This window comes from Eleutherodactylus coqui, chromosome 5 (assembly GCF_035609145.1).
Source record: "Eleutherodactylus coqui strain aEleCoq1 chromosome 5, aEleCoq1.hap1, whole genome shotgun sequence".
Lineage (NCBI taxonomy): Eukaryota > Metazoa > Chordata > Amphibia > Anura > Eleutherodactylidae > Eleutherodactylus > Eleutherodactylus coqui.
In genome coordinates, this window is record NC_089841.1 from 51,943,177 (window position 1) to 51,960,193 (window position 17,017).

The following is a 17,017-nucleotide window of genomic DNA, read 5'->3' on the forward strand; positions in this document are numbered from 1 at the left end:
TACCCCTATTATGAATGTAGGCATGTAAGTAGCCAAGACATCTATGTCTCTGGAAATTAGTTGTAAAGTATAACAATATATAAATCTGGTATCACTGTAATTGTACTGAGCCGCAGAATAAAGGGGATATGGAGGGTTTACTGCACAGTTAATGTAGTAAAAGGGGATTTATGAAACAATTGTGCAATTGCTTTTACTTCCCCCTTCCACCCCAGTATTTATCTATCTATCTATCTATCTATCTATCTATCTATCTATCTATCTATCTATCTATCTATCTATCTCATATCTATCTATCTATCTATCTATCTATCTATCTATCTATCTATCTATTTCATATCTATCTATCTATCTATCTATCTATCTATCTATCTCCTATCTATCTATCTATCTATCTATCTATCTATCTATCTATCTATCTATCTATCTCATATCTATCTATCTATCTCATATCTATCTATCTATCTATCTATCTCACATCAATCTATCTACCTATCTATCTATCTATCTATCTATCTATCTATCTATCTATCTCTCATATCTGTCTATCTATCTATCCATCTCCTATCTATCTATCTATCTATCTCATATCTATCTATCTATCTATCCCATATCTATCTCCTATCTATCGTCTATCTATCTATCTATCTATCTATCTATCTATCTATCTATCTATCTATCTATCTCATATCTATCTATCTCCTATCTATGTCACATCAATCTATCTATCTATCTCTCCTATCTATCTATCTATCTATCTATCCATCTTCTATCTATCTATCTATCTATCTATCTATCTATCTATCTATCTATCTATCTCCTATCTATCTATCTATCTATCTATCTATCTCATATCTATCTATCTATCTATCCCATATCTATCTATCGTCTATCTATCTATCTATCTATCTATCTATCTCATATCTATCTATCTATCTCCTATCTATGTCACATCTATCTATCTATCTATCTATCTATCTATGTATCTCTCCTATCTATGTCACATCAATCTATCTATCTATCTATCTATCTATCTATCTATCTATCTTTCCATCTCCTATCTATCTATCTCCTATCTATCTATCTATCTATCTATCTATCTATCTATCTATCTATCTATCTATCTATCTCATATCTATCTATCTATTTATCTATCTATCTCCTATCTATCTCAATCTGAAATTAGTTGGGTGGAAGATCCGAAGCAGTATCTGAAAATATGTTACTGAAAGGGTAGTAGATGTTTGGAACAAACTTCCTCAGACGTGGTTGAAAAATATTTAAGCTGCCTGGAATAATCATATATCTCTTCTAAGAGAGAAATAAAGAGGACATAATATAACTGGTGGGTCAGGAGGTGTTTTTCCTGATGTCAATATTCTGTGTTTCTATACCTATTTATTTACATTTTTTTCCTTTCTTTTTTTAATTTCTTTCTTTCCCTTTTTCTTTCTATTTTTCTTCCTTCTATCTTTTGTTCTTTACTTCTTTCTTTCTTTTTTTCCATTTCTCTTTATTTCTTTTTCTCTTTTTTTCTTCCTTTCTTTCCAATTTTCTTTTTTTTCTTTGCTTCTTCTCTCTTTTCTTTTTTCCTTGCCTTCTTTCTTTTTTTTCCCTTGCCTTCTTTCTCTTTTTTTCTTTCCTTCTTTCTCTTTCTTCATTTACTTTTCTTTTGTTCATTCTTTCCTTCTTTCTTTCTCTTTTCTTCTCTCTATTTTTTCTTTTCACCCCTTTACTTTTTTTTGCTGCTCTCTTTTCTTTCTTTTTCTTTCTCTTCCTTTCACTTTAAAGTAAGCCTTTCCTCCTTTCTCTCTAATTTTGTCTTTTCTTTCTTTTGTTATTCCTTTTCTTTTTTTTTCTCTTTTTCTATTCTTCCTTCCTACCGTACCTTTCTTTTTTGCTGCTTTTTCTCTTTCTTTCTTATCGAGATGTTGCAGAATATAACTTGATTGTAGTAACTTTCTGAGACAGGCTGTCTTATATTCAGTCATTCAAAAGCTGCTGTTACCTCAACACAAGAAGACGCACTGCAAAGCAGTTGAAAGGGGTAAACAAGCTTGCACAGAAAGTTATCTTAACACATTAAGAGTCAAGTTAAACTTTGCTAGCTCCGTGGTCACACGTGTTACTGATTTATGCAAAGTTATAACAGAAGGTAGCAGCAAATATTGAACACTTTGAGTAATTATCTGGAACCCTAGTAATGTCCAGTATGTCACTTGGACATGGCAAAGTAAGGCATTAATTGCATGCAAGGTGTAGCTCCATTATAATCAGCTCTTCAATAAAATGAGAGTCAGAGCTGAATGTATCTGGGACCCCTTAATTCACAACATCAGTGGGGGCGTAGTAGTAGGAGATGCAACTACTACTGAGAGTCTGGGACATTATCATGCATGTATCTGCTTTCTTCTTGCAGGAAGAGAAGAAATCTTGCTCTCTGATGAAAATTTTCTTGGTCTGCTTCCTGGCTTGTCTTATAACCACCGCCATCGGAGTGATGATTTTATGTCTAGTGTATCTGGGTCATATCCATGAGAAGAGATCTCAAGAGATTATAATACCTATGTACCCATCAATGGATATTAAGCCTCCACAGGACACCAATAATGACACCAACACTGATCCCCGCTTTAATTTCATGAGACACCTCGGTACATCCCAGGTAAGGTGTCAACTGGCGCTTATCAAGTCCAATTTCATTTCAACAATGTCCAACAGGAGACATTTTAGAAAGTCATGATGGCTTAGGGGATGTATGGCTTCTTGGAAACATTAGAGATATGGATTTCTATGAGGGATGTTAGTAGGATTTAGACCCTGTTGTAGGACCCATTATGGCCAGCTTCTATGTGGGAGACATGAACCTGCAGAAGGTCCCTCTCTTCATCAGTAACATAGTGTTGCCAGACAATATAGAGAAGAAAGCGACCAATCTTTCTCTCCCGGGCTGGGAATGGGAAAGAGCAAATAAATGAAGCCCCTTTTACACTGGATGACTGCTGGGAACTAATACAAATACAAAAGTGTCCTCAGACCTCTCCGTTGATGCTTTGTATCTTGACACCAGACAATACATGCACCATGTGTGTATCCATGATGTGTAGATGTAGTAGGATTCATAAATCTTTTTCTTGAGTTCTATTGGGGTCCCATTTACCAAACATCCAGCGATGTGACCCATATGGCATGTCTAGTCAGCGTGGCATAAAACCCAGTAAACGGGGCATTGTCTACTCTATGTACAGTAGGTGCTAGTCTTCTTGCCTGTTTCAACGATGTATTCACTTTACTAGAAAGGCTATCTATCTGTTTTCTTTAACATTTTAGACAACATACCCCTTAAACATGAGCACAGGGCATCTGAGTTATTTCTTTTTTTTTCTTTTCTTGTTTTTCTTTCTATCTATCTCATATCTATCCATCTCATGTCTGTCTGTCTATCGCTGCTTCCACATGTGCGTGGGGGGTTCCATTTTCTTGCCCTGTTCGGGAGCAGGAAAGGGGAATCCCCTGGCTGAATGGATTATGATGAAACCGAACAGTGCCGAACAGCCCCATTGGAGAGTTGCATTAATTTTCACACTGCAGTAACCTAGACCACCCAATAGGGTTTATTTAATCTAAATATAATAGCTACCCAAGGTGTAATTGTGCTAGTGGCATTTCATGCCACTAGTATGGGGTTCATGGTAACCAACCTTCCTTTCTCTTCCCTCCCTTGCTGTCTTTCCTTCCCTTCCTTCCTCTCCCTTCTCTTTTCCCTTTCCTTTTCTTCCTTCTTCTTGCTTTCACTTTCCTTCCTTCCACTCTTTCCTTTCCCTTTTTCCTCTCTCCCCCTCCCCTTCCATCTCTTTCTTCCCTCCCTTTTCCTTCAACTCTCCTTCCTTTACTCTTTTTCATTTCTCTCTTCCCTTCCTCCACTCTCCTTCCCTACCCTTCCTTTGCTTTCCTCCTTCCTTTCCTTCTTCTTTATCTTCCATTCCCTTTCTTTTTTCTTTCTTTCGTTTTCATTTTTTTGTCTATTTTCTTTCTCATTCTTTCTTACTTTTTCTTACTCTTCTTTTGTTCTTTCCTTCCTTCCCTTTTTTCTTTCTTCCTTCCTTCCTTCCTCCCTTTTCCTTCCTTCTTTCCCCTTTCCTTCATTCTTTCCCTTTTCCTTCCTACCTTCCTTTCTTTCTTAAAACCAGCCATCGTATGGAATACTTTACCCCAAGACATAGTAATAGCAGACACCGTCAGCATTTTAAAAAAGTGAGATATTTATTTAATACCTAAAGGCTCTGAAGGTTATAATTACTCTAGTAAATAGTGATGTATAATGGATCAAAAACAGGTTGATGCTAACGGACTTGTGCTTTTTAACCTGCCTATATAACCATTGTCTTCAGCTACATTATATGTGATAGAACACTATCCTCATGTGCAGGAATGTACTTATAGATAAGGAGGGCATATAGCAAAAAATAAATGGATCTCCATTCTATTGCTGCTATTTAGGCCATCCCATTGGGATAGAAGGACCTTGCTTTGTTTGCCCTTTTTCCCTTCCTATCCCTTATAGGAGAGAAGGCTGTCATAATCCTTGGCTAATTCCATGCAGCAAGCACACATCTTGCATGGCAAAGGTGATAGGAATAAACTGTCCTGGGGGGCTCACCTCTATCATGTGAATGTAGTTTGGGCCAAATATCATGCCATCTGACTTTTTCTATGGCACATATATATGTGAACCAGGGATTTCTATAGAGGGAGGAAGACTACAGGTCAAATACTTGTATGCTCTTCCCCATTCCCAATCCTAGAAAAGATGGTGGTATGATCCGCAGGTCAGTTCCTGGTTGTGGGACTTGTGGCAATGAGTACGGTGGGGCCATCCTGGAGGACTCGAAGGCCTGAAATTCTGCTCTTTAGCTGAATGTCTTTTAAATACACTATTCTCCCCAAATTAATTGGATATCTGAGCTAGAAACCAAAGTTGTAGTATTTCGATATGTTAATTCTTAGTGAGACTCCTTTAGCCTTAATGACATCAGATATTTTCCAGGGCATACGTTCTACTAAAGTCTGATACATTTCAGCTGCATGTTCCCTCCATTTATCCTGCAAATGTCTGGTGAATTCTCTTAAAGAAAATGGACGCTTTTCGTATTTCCTGCCCTGACATTCCAGCTAATCCCAAAAATGTTCAGTCGGGTTCAGGTTTGGACTCTGTGCATCCTGTACAGTCATGGAACATCCATATCCTCAAACCAACATGGATTTTTGATAAGGCGCGTTGCCTTGTTGGAAGTATTGCTGACCATTCCCAGAGTATTGCCACATTGTCGGCAGCACATTATTGTCTAGAATCTCGGGGTACACCTCCGTGTTCATGGTTTTTGTCACTACAACCAACGGTCCGAGACCATGCTATGTAAACCATCCCCAGACCATAATAGAGCCTTTACCGTACTTAACTGTTTGCACAACACATTCATGTAAAAGGCATTCCCCAGGCTCCTCTACACCCTGGTACATACATCTGATGTGAAGGTGGAGTAACGTGATTAGTCACTCCATTGAACATTCTTCTACTGCTCAACTGTCTAATGGCGATAGTTCTTGCACCACTGTAGATGGGCCAATGCATCTTCTTTGAGAAAACTCACCAGATGTTTGCTGGATGAATGGAGGGAAATACCAGCTGAAGTGTATCAGATGTTAATAGAAAGTATACCACAGAGAGTATGCAAAGTCATTAGGACCAAAGGAGCCCCCCTGTGTATTAAAATGTGTAAATATATACTACTTTTGATCCTTGATCAGGTGTCCAATTAGTTTTGGTAGGATAGTGTAATTGCAGAATTACACATCTTATAATAATTAGTGTCTCCTGTTTTCAAGGTATTTGCATTTGAAGGAGGAGACATCCAGTGGGCCCGCTACAGAAACAACCCCAAGGACTATTCCGATGAGAATGAATTGCAGTTTGGTGCCAGCATCAATCAACATCAATCTAAAATGACCGTGGGGACACTCCGGATCGTCAGTAAAGGGCTGAGAGCCCCACATTGGCATTTCAATGCCAATGAACATGGCTTCCTGGTGCAAGTAAGTGAAATTAATTCCATTTCATGGTCATGCCAAGTAGTTGATGTGCTAATATAACAAAATATACGATTGGCTTCTGCACATTGTAGGGCATGGCATGGATCGGTGTAGTAGATGATGGCGGTGTTGTCACCACCTACAATGTCACAGCTGGCCAGGTCATCTTCTTCCCAAAGAACACACTACACTGGGTGAAGAATGTGGGCGATGAAGACTGCCTTTTCATCCTCTTCTTTACTACCCACGACGAGCTCAGTACTCTGGATGTGGATGATGCATTTTATAAGACACCAGAAGACATCGCTGCCAGGTCGTTAAAGGTCAGTGGTACACGTGAGACTGTTAATATGGATCTGTGTTGTATGGAAAGTGGTGCTCATAGACTGCTATAGGCCCATACTGTTCCTCCATGTGCCTCTGTATGATCCATTGCACTTTATTTCATGCAGGTGTTCATATAGACACCATAGGTATAAATGGAGGTGCCCTATGGCGCCTATCCCCAGGATAAGTCATCCATAGTTGATCTGTGTGGGTCTGCCACTAAGGATCCCTGCTAATCAGCTGATTGCTGGGCCCACTGTCAATGCAGATAGCCCTGGAAGCAGTGGACATTGCATTGCGTTATATGGACCATGTGAAAAAATGCCTGTGTGTATAGCTTAATTACCACATAGAAGGAAAATACATCCTTGTGAGTGGATCTAGAGGGTGTTCACATATTGTGGTCGTGTCATGCCCCTTTTATGCAATCCACTAGACATTAGCAGGCTATCTTACCTTCTGAGCTCTTGTGCAACTGCATTGAATGAACATACAGTATATCCACCCAGGCCCCCGGCCTTTGGTGTGTGTGACCCGTGCAATTGCACAGAGTGCCTTACTACACCAAGATGAAGGGTGCGCCTCTCACAGTGCTCCTAAAACTCTAGGGGAGGTGGAAGGGGTTAAATTTAGAGATGAGCGAGCATACTCGCTAAGGGCAATTACTCGATCGAGCATTGTCCTTAGCGAGTACCTGCCCGCTCGGAAGAAAGGGTTCGGGTGCCGGCCGTGGGCGGGGAGCGGCGGGGGAGAGTGGGGAGGAACGGAGGGGAGATCTCCCCCCCCCCCTCCCCGCTCCCTCCTACTCACTGCCGCAACTCACCGCTCCCCCGCGCCGGCAGCCGAACCTTTTCTTCCGAGCGGGCAGGTACTCGCTAAGGACAATGCTCGATCGAGTAATTGTCCTTAGCGAGTATACTCACTCATCTCTAGTTAAATTCATTAATACACAAAACGAGGCAGATTTTGATGTGGATTTACTGTGGATTTTGGGGATGGGGGAAGGGGGCACAAAAACATAATTTCCAACAGGGCGCCATCTAACCTATGGCCTGCCCTGTACCAACTTCTGGGGTTATATAACTTTCCTATGGGGCAATATACACTGACTTCTGTAATGTTCACATCTGTATCACATGTCAAGCTTAAGACCCTTTATCATGGTCCACTGATCGGGCAACAGTGTTCATAGGAACATTCTTGTGCTTGAGCATCAAGCTGTGTTAAGCTGCACCTGATCAGCTGTTATAGACAGCACATCTCCCATGAATGGGGATGTGCTGCCGACAATGATAATATTACACTGGGTACAAATAATTGCATTAAGGATCGTTCATCTGATCTGGTTGATTGGTGCTTGTTACATGACACAAATTCAGCCGTGTAAAAGGACTCTGACTTTGAATTGACTTGTCTTAGTTAATGATAATATTTGACTTTTTTCCACTTTTTTTAGCCAGTAGGTGGCATAGACTTTATCAGAACTTTTAAGAAACCAAAAGAAGATCAAGCAATAAATCTCCCTGAAAACTTGGCGGAACTGATCCAAACCGCCAAATATGTTCAGTCCAATGAATCCGATTATGGGAAGTATTTTTACGACTTGAAAGGTGAATATTTCCTATAGTAGTCATAAGTTATACGCAATGAGAGGAAAATGCTTTGTAGATCGCTAGAATCCCGATATTGTGACCATGGGGCCCATATTGCTTCAAATGACACACACACATTATATAGAGGGGATGATGAAAAAGCCGGATCCAGCACTATATCTCAGTACTGGCGTCCTATATGGAAATAACAAAAGTGTACTTGAATAGGAAGACATGGATGCTCTACACAATGGTATGGAGCTCGGGCCCCTGGGAGCCCCGGAACATGGATTTCAATGCTGTATTGTGGCACCGGTAAAAGAGAGAGAGTAAAACCCAATTGCAAAGTTGAAGAGTAGCATGTGAGGAGCAGAAATCCACTTGAGAACATCACAGGTTCTTTTTCAATGGAGCTGAGCTGCAATGCCAAATACCACCTAGGGACTGACGTGGCGCTGTTTTTGGAAACAATAAGCCAAATTTTTCTAAATCTGTAGCTCTGTCACGTTGCAACCTGTAGACTGACCTGGATTTTTTTTGTAAGGAAAATTATTTTTTTTTTATTGTAATTTAAAGAGTAACTACATTTTTTTAATGTACAGAGTGGATGATTGTAAGCATTATTGCAATAGATTTTATCAGCCTACTTTGTACATTTCACTTACAAAACCCCTCTTCAGCTATACAGCTAGGTGATGAAATCCATCTTCCCCTAACTGTATAGCAGTAGAGGGCGCTCCAGTTCTGTCTGCACCAGCTCAAGATACATTTGTTCCCATAGACAGTACCAGCTTATTAATAATTGGAATTTAATTCCTTTTACTTTCAGTCCTCCTGTGTCCCCAATGTGTGCCACCACCATGTCCCGCTCTTGCTGCTGTCCCCAGCCGCTGTGTATGGAGAAGCCGTTCTGTGTTGCAGATGGCTTCTCCCCTACCAGCACCTATCCACAACTGAACCCGATATGCTGTCAGGTCTCAGTGCATTAGGTATACAGTGGTGTATGTCACAACCTGGGTCCCTGACTGGGATGGAGATTAATAAAACACCTGCAATTGTAGGACACATTTGGGGCACAGGAGGAGTGAAAGTATATTAAATGAAATGGAGACAATTATTAATAAACTGGTTCTGTACATGGGAACAGCTGTGTCTTCACCCTCTACTGCTATGCATTGAGGTGAAAGCAGATTTCTCAGCCCCGTCCTCACCTAGCTGCATAACAGAAAAGGGGCTTTATAAAAAAAATGAACAGAATAGGCTGACAAAGCCTTATGCAAAAATACTTAGAATCACCTATTCTGTACATCAAAAGTGTAGTTACACTTCTGCACTTTGTATAATCCCTACTTGTTAGAAGAACCCCTTGACAATAAGATGATCACAAAGTGTTACCTTACTGGGATCCAAGCAATCAGCTGCAATCTGTGGAGAAACCAGGTAATAAGTGGTCAATTTCCCTGCAGCTCCCCCACAGTGCAAATGAAGCATTACACCGTGCCCATTCATATCAATAGGATGTCTGTGTAATACAGGACAGGACAGTCCTCCAGAGAGAGACGATTTTAGTCTCGACAAGAGATGAGAATCCTGAATATAGTCTGTTAGCCCAAACTTGCTGTACAAACAGCAGGCATCATGTTATAGAGAAGGAAGAGCTGAGCAGACTGATATATAGTTTATGGGGAAACGAGCCTGTACAACTTGTGTTTTATACAATTATATGTCTGCATATTCAGAACAGTCCAATGGGTGGTCCTATCAGTGATTAACAGCTACCTGTGTATGACTGTATAGGGGTATCTGTCAATCACTGATAGCTCCGCCCATTGGACTGTTCAGCTCAGAATGTGCAGAGATATAAATGCATAAAAAACAAGTTATACTGAATATTTCGCCATAAAACTATATATATCCATCTGCTCGGCTCCTCCTGCTCTGTAACATATTGCAGCTGACAGATTCCCTGTAACTCAGAATTCACTAACAGGGTGTAAGGAAATGGGTTTTCTAAACAAAATAAGCCTTGTAATTATTATTTTTGCCCTAAGGCTAGTACAAGCGCATACAAGGCTATGCATTACACGTGTTCGCTTTCACTGAAGCGTCCTCTTTAGACTCGCCGAGGTCAAAGCAATGTATTGTAATGTTTTCTTTCTTGCTACATTTCTTGGAAAATGTGAATGTCGCCATTTACTTAGATGAAAATAAACAGATGTCGGGTTATTTCATGGAGGATTGTCTCACCCTTAAGAAAACGCTGATACACATTCTATACAGGCGGCAGGGGTATAGAAAATGTCCCACAACACCCCAGCATGAGACCTTAGCTTACCTCCTGCAGGACGTTCTTGGTCATACAGCAGAGTAAGCAGCTCGTGTAAGGAGCCACCCCAGTAACTGCACCTTCTCAAGTCATCCTAGGACATCACATTGGGGCATATTTAGTATTCCACTTGCACCAGAATTCTACTGGCAAAATGTCAACTTTTTGTCGCGTGAGATGGTGCATGACACAGGTTCCAGCATACAAGGCAGATGACGGAGTTACAAAAGTAGCAATATTCATTGTAAACAAGAAACTTAAAGCACAGGGCTATGCAACAATTAATTCCAGTTTAAGAAATACATACCAGCGATAGACCAAGTGATACTTCAATATAACCGTCTAAACCAGGTGGCCCAGAGGGGAATACACGCGGCCTATGGTGCTATTATGTGCGGCCCCAATCATCTAGACACAGAAATATCTATCTGTGGCTGCTCACATGTAGTTTCCATGTGAGCGTGAAGAGAAAATATGAATATTTTCAGCAAGAGAAACCAAGAAATCTTGTAGATATGATACCTTTTAATAGCTAACAAAAATACATAATGTTATAGTGAGCATTCGAACCTCTCAGGGTTCTTCTTCAGGCATAATGGAATAGATCTGAAGAAGCATGCATATATATACACACATGCATATGAAAGGGCTCAGACATGGTGTGATTAATTAGCACTTAAAGCAATACCAGAACAGGATGAGCAAAGGAGTAAATACTTAATTAGTCCACTGATAGGAATGTGAAAGTTTTAGGCCTGTCTGTGACTTGCAAGCTTTTGTAGCCCATGTCTCCCTATGGAGCCTTTCTCTCTGTTGCATTGCATCGCACGAAGACGCGGTTTTCGTGCGGTGTGATGCAACTTTGACAGTAGGAAATCTTACTGTCAAAGCCCTAAACTAAGCCCTTGCTGCATTGGTCTTCAGGCATGTCTTCTGGCCGGGAATTTGAAAATTCCCGCCTCCAGGAAGCGCTGCCTCTGATTGGCTGAGCACTGTGGTGCCTAGCCAATCAGAGCCAGTGCTCGAAGAACCAATGAATGGCTATGATTGGTTCATGGAGCGCTGGCATTCGGGCACCATGACCCGTTACAAGTGCACACACAATAATAGCAGTTATGAGCCCCTTTAATAGATAAATACCTACATGGACTCTACTCAAATCTTGGCCTCAAAGTAACTGACTGTTATGCCTTTATTACAATCAGGCCATGGAGGAGTGTGCATAAATATGTAAGTCGGGAGGGGTATTGTCTCTCCTTGAGGAGAGCACCTAGAAGGTGAGTGAGGAGACTTATAAGGCCATGCACGCTCCTCTGGGTAATATGCAAATAAGGAAGATGCAGTAGAGCTGAATTTGTCATGCATGCCACGTGTTATCTGTGGTTTCATAAAGGACTGCAGGTCAACCTACTGCATTGTTTTATCTCAGTAGAAGTAGCAATTATAAATTATGGAATCATTTCTTGGAGATGATCTCATGCATGTACGTATATTACATTTCAGGGTCTAGAGAGTTTGTCTTCCCAGGAGGAATCATACAGTGGGCTCGCTACCGCAAAAATGATACCAGCCTTAATAATACCGAAAAAATCTATAGTGAATCCATCAATTCTGTAAGTACTGAGTTTTTATACAGGGTGGGTTAGGGGTTAGTGATGGTAGTCCTAGTAATATCCTGGTGGCCTAGAGTGGTTTAGTAGTTAAAGGGGTTGTCCCACCAGGATACAGGATATTCACAGGATAGAGAGTAGCTACAGTAGCTGATCAATGGAGATTCAACTGCTAGGACCCCCTGATCACAATAATGGGGTCCTGAAAGGCTCCAAATGAATCAAGTGGTTCTTATGCACGCAAATCCCTGCTCTATTCATTTCAGTGGAAGCACGTGCTTGAGCTTGGCGATCTCTGGCAGTGCCAATGAAATGAATGGAGCGGTAGTGAGCATGCTCGACCGCTGAACCATTTATTTGGGGACCATTAGGACTTCTGTCCTTAGATCAGTGAAGGTCCTAGCGGTTGGACCCCTACCGATTAGGAAGTTATCCTCTATCCTCCTTTAATACCTGGTCTAGGGTGATTAATAGGATAATATTGATATCCATGGTGGTCTAGAGTGATTATAGGTTAACCCTATCCAATCCACTGTCTGACCTCTGAAGACATTATGATTTAAGGCTGTACAGCTCTGATGTTGGAAGACGTCCGTCGGGGTTCTCTTACTGTATATTGCCAGCCTCTCTGCTGTTGAAGCCTGTCCAATGTGTCACCTCATGCAGTACTGGCTTTAGCCAGCAGATAGCGTTGTTGTATAACAGCAGAAAAAGAGTAAGCCCCCTAGGAAAACCAGGATTGGAAAGGGTTAATATCTAGAATGGCCTAGTCGTTAACATCCAATATTCCTCATACTTTAATGTGATGAAGTTGTTAATAGCTGTGTCTACTTTAGATCCGACAGTATATGTATGATATCATTTACTTAGATACCCTCCTAGATGTCATTCGGGGCTTTTATGACTTGTTATACAGTCTTAGAGGAATTGGTGAAGTTCTGATTCGGCTCAAACTAATTCAGGCCGAAACAAACTTTCTCCTAAAATTCGCCTAATTGGCTGAGCCAAACATTTTAAAAGTTTGTTTACTAGTGAAGGTTTTTTGAGAAAAGTATCTTGTTCTCTTCCAGCACGCTGATACCCTTACTCTGGGTACCCTCCGAATAAAATCGAATGGTATGAGACAGCCACATTTCCACTTCAACGCCCATGAGATGGGATACGTCATCAGCGGATGTGGCCAAGTAAGTAACCATCAAACATCGTTATGTGATCAGAACTGAGACAGAAGGGCATATCTGCGCTACAGTGATCAGATATGATGCTTAATACTCCCGTATGAGTAAAGACAGAAGTATTATAGAGGCGATACTGGAACTGGCTGAGGAGAAAAATCATATTTGCAAGCTTTCAGAGCTCGGAGTCTCCTTGATTCTTCGACTGCAGTAATCCCACACTGCCTGCAGGAGATACGGCATTTCTGCGGTTCCACTGGCTTGTTTAGAACTAATCTTCTGATTTTTACAGAGTACCTGCACCTTTTTAATTAAAATGTAGAAAATAGGTGATTCTAAGAATTTTTGCAATAGGTTTTATCAGCCTAATTTGTACACTTTTCTTACAAAACCCGTCTTCTGCCACATCCGTCTTATATACCGCTGCCCCTCAGCGCTGTGAAGGAGGATTCTTCTATCTTGTGGAGTGCAACCCCTTCACAACGCTCGCTTCTCGACGGACCCGATGTACCGACCGGGCTCTCAGTGCATTAGGTGTACACAATTTATATCACAGCCTCATGCACTGAGCCCCAGCGGGGAGCGGGCAGTGTTGTGAAGGAGAGGCTGCTCTATTCTGCAAACGACTTCTCTCCTCACAGTGCTCCCTCCCCACAGGACCCGATGCACTAACAGGGTCTCCGTGCACCAGGTGGTGACATATAATAGTATACACCCAATGCACTGAGAGCCCTGTCAGCGCATCAGGTCTGTCAGGGAGCGAGCTCTGTGAGGAGAGAAGCTGTATGCAGAATTGGACACATCTCCTTATAAGCGCTGGCAGACTGCAGCATATGAGAGTGACGTGAGAAATGTAAAACATAGGTGTGGTAGGACATGGGGGGCACAGGATTATTAAAACTAAATTATATATAATACTGGTATTAATAAACTGTAAACCCAGAAGAGAACAGTATATGTAGCTGTTCCATAGTGAACAGCTGCAGACACATCGGGATAGAGCGCCCTCTACTGTTATACAGCTAGGTGAAAATGAAGCTGCATGGCTGAAGATGGGTTTTCTAAGAAAAATGTACAAAATAGGCTGATAAAACCTGTTACAAAAATGTTTAGAGTCACCTATTCCGTACAATAAAAAGTGCAGGTACTCTTTAACTATTATAACACGAAGAGCCAAAGATGAATCTTCACTTATACATTAAGAAAATTGCCTGTAGAGTAATCATTTATCCATTATTCTAATTGTTCCCTTGAAGTGACAGGAAGGCAGCGCTACTGTATGTGCTTACATTATTATAGGGAGATACAAGGAGTCAGCACTATCTGTGCCTACAGCATTTATAGGGAGAGGCAGTGCTATCTGTAACTACATTATTATAAGGAGAGACAGGAAGGTAGTACTATCTGTACTTACATTATTATAGGGAAAGACAGGAAGGTAATACTATCTGTACTTACATCATTATAAGGAGAGACAGGAAGGTAGTACTATCTGTACCAGCATTAATATAGAGACAGGAAGCAGTACTGTCTGTACCAGCATTAATATAGAGACAGGAAGGCAGTACTATTTGTACAAGCATTAATATAGAGACAGGGAGGCAGTACTATCTGTACCTATGTAATTTATAGGGAGAGACAGGGAGGTAGTACTATCGGTGCCTACATCATTTACAGGGAGAGACAGGAGAAATAACTGTGTGTGTATATTGCTTACAGGCAGGTATTTCTATCTGTGCCTACATTACTTACAGGGGGAGATTGAATACTTTTTGAGCTTGAATCACTTACATGAAGAGACAAGGAAACAGTACTATCTGAGCCTACTTCACTTATAGGGAGATACAGGAAGATAGTACTATCTGTACCTATATAATGAAAAACAGGGAGGTAGTGCTATCTGTGCCTACATCATTTATAGGGAGCAGCACTAGCTATATCTATATCATTTGCAGGAGGTCCATTTTAGTAATTTTCTACTATATCATCATTTATGCATAGACTCAGGGATGTATTCTATTTCTCAGATTGGAATCATTGGCGGCAGACCCGTCCCGGACTTCGCAATTGGTATTGGTGATGTGTTTTTCTTTCCAATTGGAACTCAGCATTACATCAAAAGCACATGTGATGAGGATTTATTCATGATCCTGGCCTTCAGCACCGGAAACCAGGTGCGATATGCTAAGTATTATATTCTTGCCTGTTCTTAAGATTTGCTCCTGCCACTTACGATGAACTCCTACATGTCTTCATTTATTTTGGCAGCTGGAAACTCTAGATATGGATGATTATTTCCACGCAACAGCCGACCACATCCTCGCACAGTTATTCTTAAAGAAACAGGAAGAATTTAAGAAGATTCCGAAGTTGAAGGATGATCAAGCGGTGAACTTGCCATAAGCCTTGTCCACCTCGGCTCTTACCTTGCTGGTCAAGTACTGATACAGTATAAGCCTACCACATGGACTCCAACCCCTATATATAAACCAACACTAATTGTGCCTACATTGTGATATAGGGAAGGTGGAGCCAGAACATTTCATTGCAAAGACTTTGGAAACGTTACAATTAGATCTGCAATAAGGGAATTGTATGGAAGCGAGTGAACATAATGTGTGCGGATGGACAAAGCATAACGGACCAAATATATTTGGACTCACTTGGACAAATGGCAATGCCTCAGCTGGAGGGAAATATGATCACAGGTGTAACTAGAGCTCTATAGGTTGGTGTAACTTAAAGCTCCTAATGCAAAAGCTGTAACAGTTGTCTCTGCTGCCTCTGCGCCCCCTTATAGACCTCTGGTTAGGGTCCAACACTCTACTGACAATGATAGCTTGAAGTGGTTGTCTTACTAAGACAGCCCCTTTCGATGTGTTCTGTTAGGACATACGGCGATATAGAATGGCCTTCTAACTCTATGAACCACAGCAAAAGTTTGCTAGGTATCAGACTGCCATTCATTTTAATGATTGCCATGCAATACTTCATTTGGCCTGCAGTGGCCACTGCAAGGAAAATGAATAGCTGGCAGCAGATGATCAACCGATCATCAGGTCGATCTCCTTATAAAAACTGGTTGCCTTGAGACAATCCCTTTAAGTGTTATGTACGCGATCATATCACAAATCTTTATTGTATTGATCTGTAATACTTTAACCATAGACTGCTCTGAGCCCTACAGTGATTGTAAGAAAAATTAAGTAGCATGCAGTAACTAGGAGCATTACATATGGCGGCCCATAAAGTGCCTACAGACCTGTAATGTGGACCTGTGTCCATGACTGTTTTTTGATTGAGCAAGACAGGAGAATGGGGCAGGACTGAATGTGTGGGTGGAGCCTAACGCCATACTGTTCTTCCCCATAAGGCTTACCATACAGGTTCTGCCCCATTGCGCTAGAGCTTCATTCTCCCCACCTAGGATGGGTTTCCACAGGTTACCCGGACTGCAGCCCTTTTTCTTGAATTCCTCGACAGCCCCTTGATGGGGCTGAAAGTAGCCAATTGTTCTAACACTGTTATGAGTTGTGTAAATTATAATGTACGATGGCGTGTAAGGTCCTTTGGGCGGGGCTTTCTCAGCTAATGAATGAAACCAAGAACAGGTGGTTTTGTCCAGAACAACCAATCAGAATTTAGCTTCTATATTTTTCAGAGCAGGTCTAAAAATAAAAGGTTATCTGTTTGGTTGTGATAGGCAACCCGCGCCAATTCTTGTCTGCGCTAGTTTTCATCCATAAGGCCCATTTGTATATAATCTATACTGTGATCTTGTGTATTTATGTGCTTATTATATGTGTTTTCCTATGTAAAGCTGAGGAGGAGAACAGTTTTATCTAGAAGACTTCATAAGTAATATTAATTAAATGGATACAAGCCACCTGGAGAGGA

The 17,017-nt window shown here is 41.1% G+C and overlaps 1 protein-coding gene across 1 annotated transcript in view; it reads left to right on the top strand.

Annotated features, from left to right (window-relative positions):
• DYNAP (dynactin associated protein) overlaps nt 1-17,017 on the top strand; it is a 17,292-nt gene extending 275 nt beyond the window's left edge. Inside the window, exons 1-9 of the mRNA XM_066602503.1 lie at nt 1-24; nt 2,420-2,665; nt 5,887-6,093; nt 6,183-6,413; nt 7,874-8,027; nt 11,839-11,948; nt 13,016-13,129; nt 15,148-15,294; nt 15,389-17,017. The exon at nt 1-24 is cut by the window's left edge and continues 275 nt beyond it. Coding sequence (XP_066458600.1) covers nt 1-24; nt 2,420-2,665; nt 5,887-6,093; nt 6,183-6,413; nt 7,874-8,027; nt 11,839-11,948; nt 13,016-13,129; nt 15,148-15,294; nt 15,389-15,523 — 1,368 coding nt within the window. The 3' untranslated portion in view covers nt 15,524-17,017. The remainder of the gene's footprint in view (nt 25-2,419; nt 2,666-5,886; nt 6,094-6,182; nt 6,414-7,873; nt 8,028-11,838; nt 11,949-13,015; nt 13,130-15,147; nt 15,295-15,388) is intronic.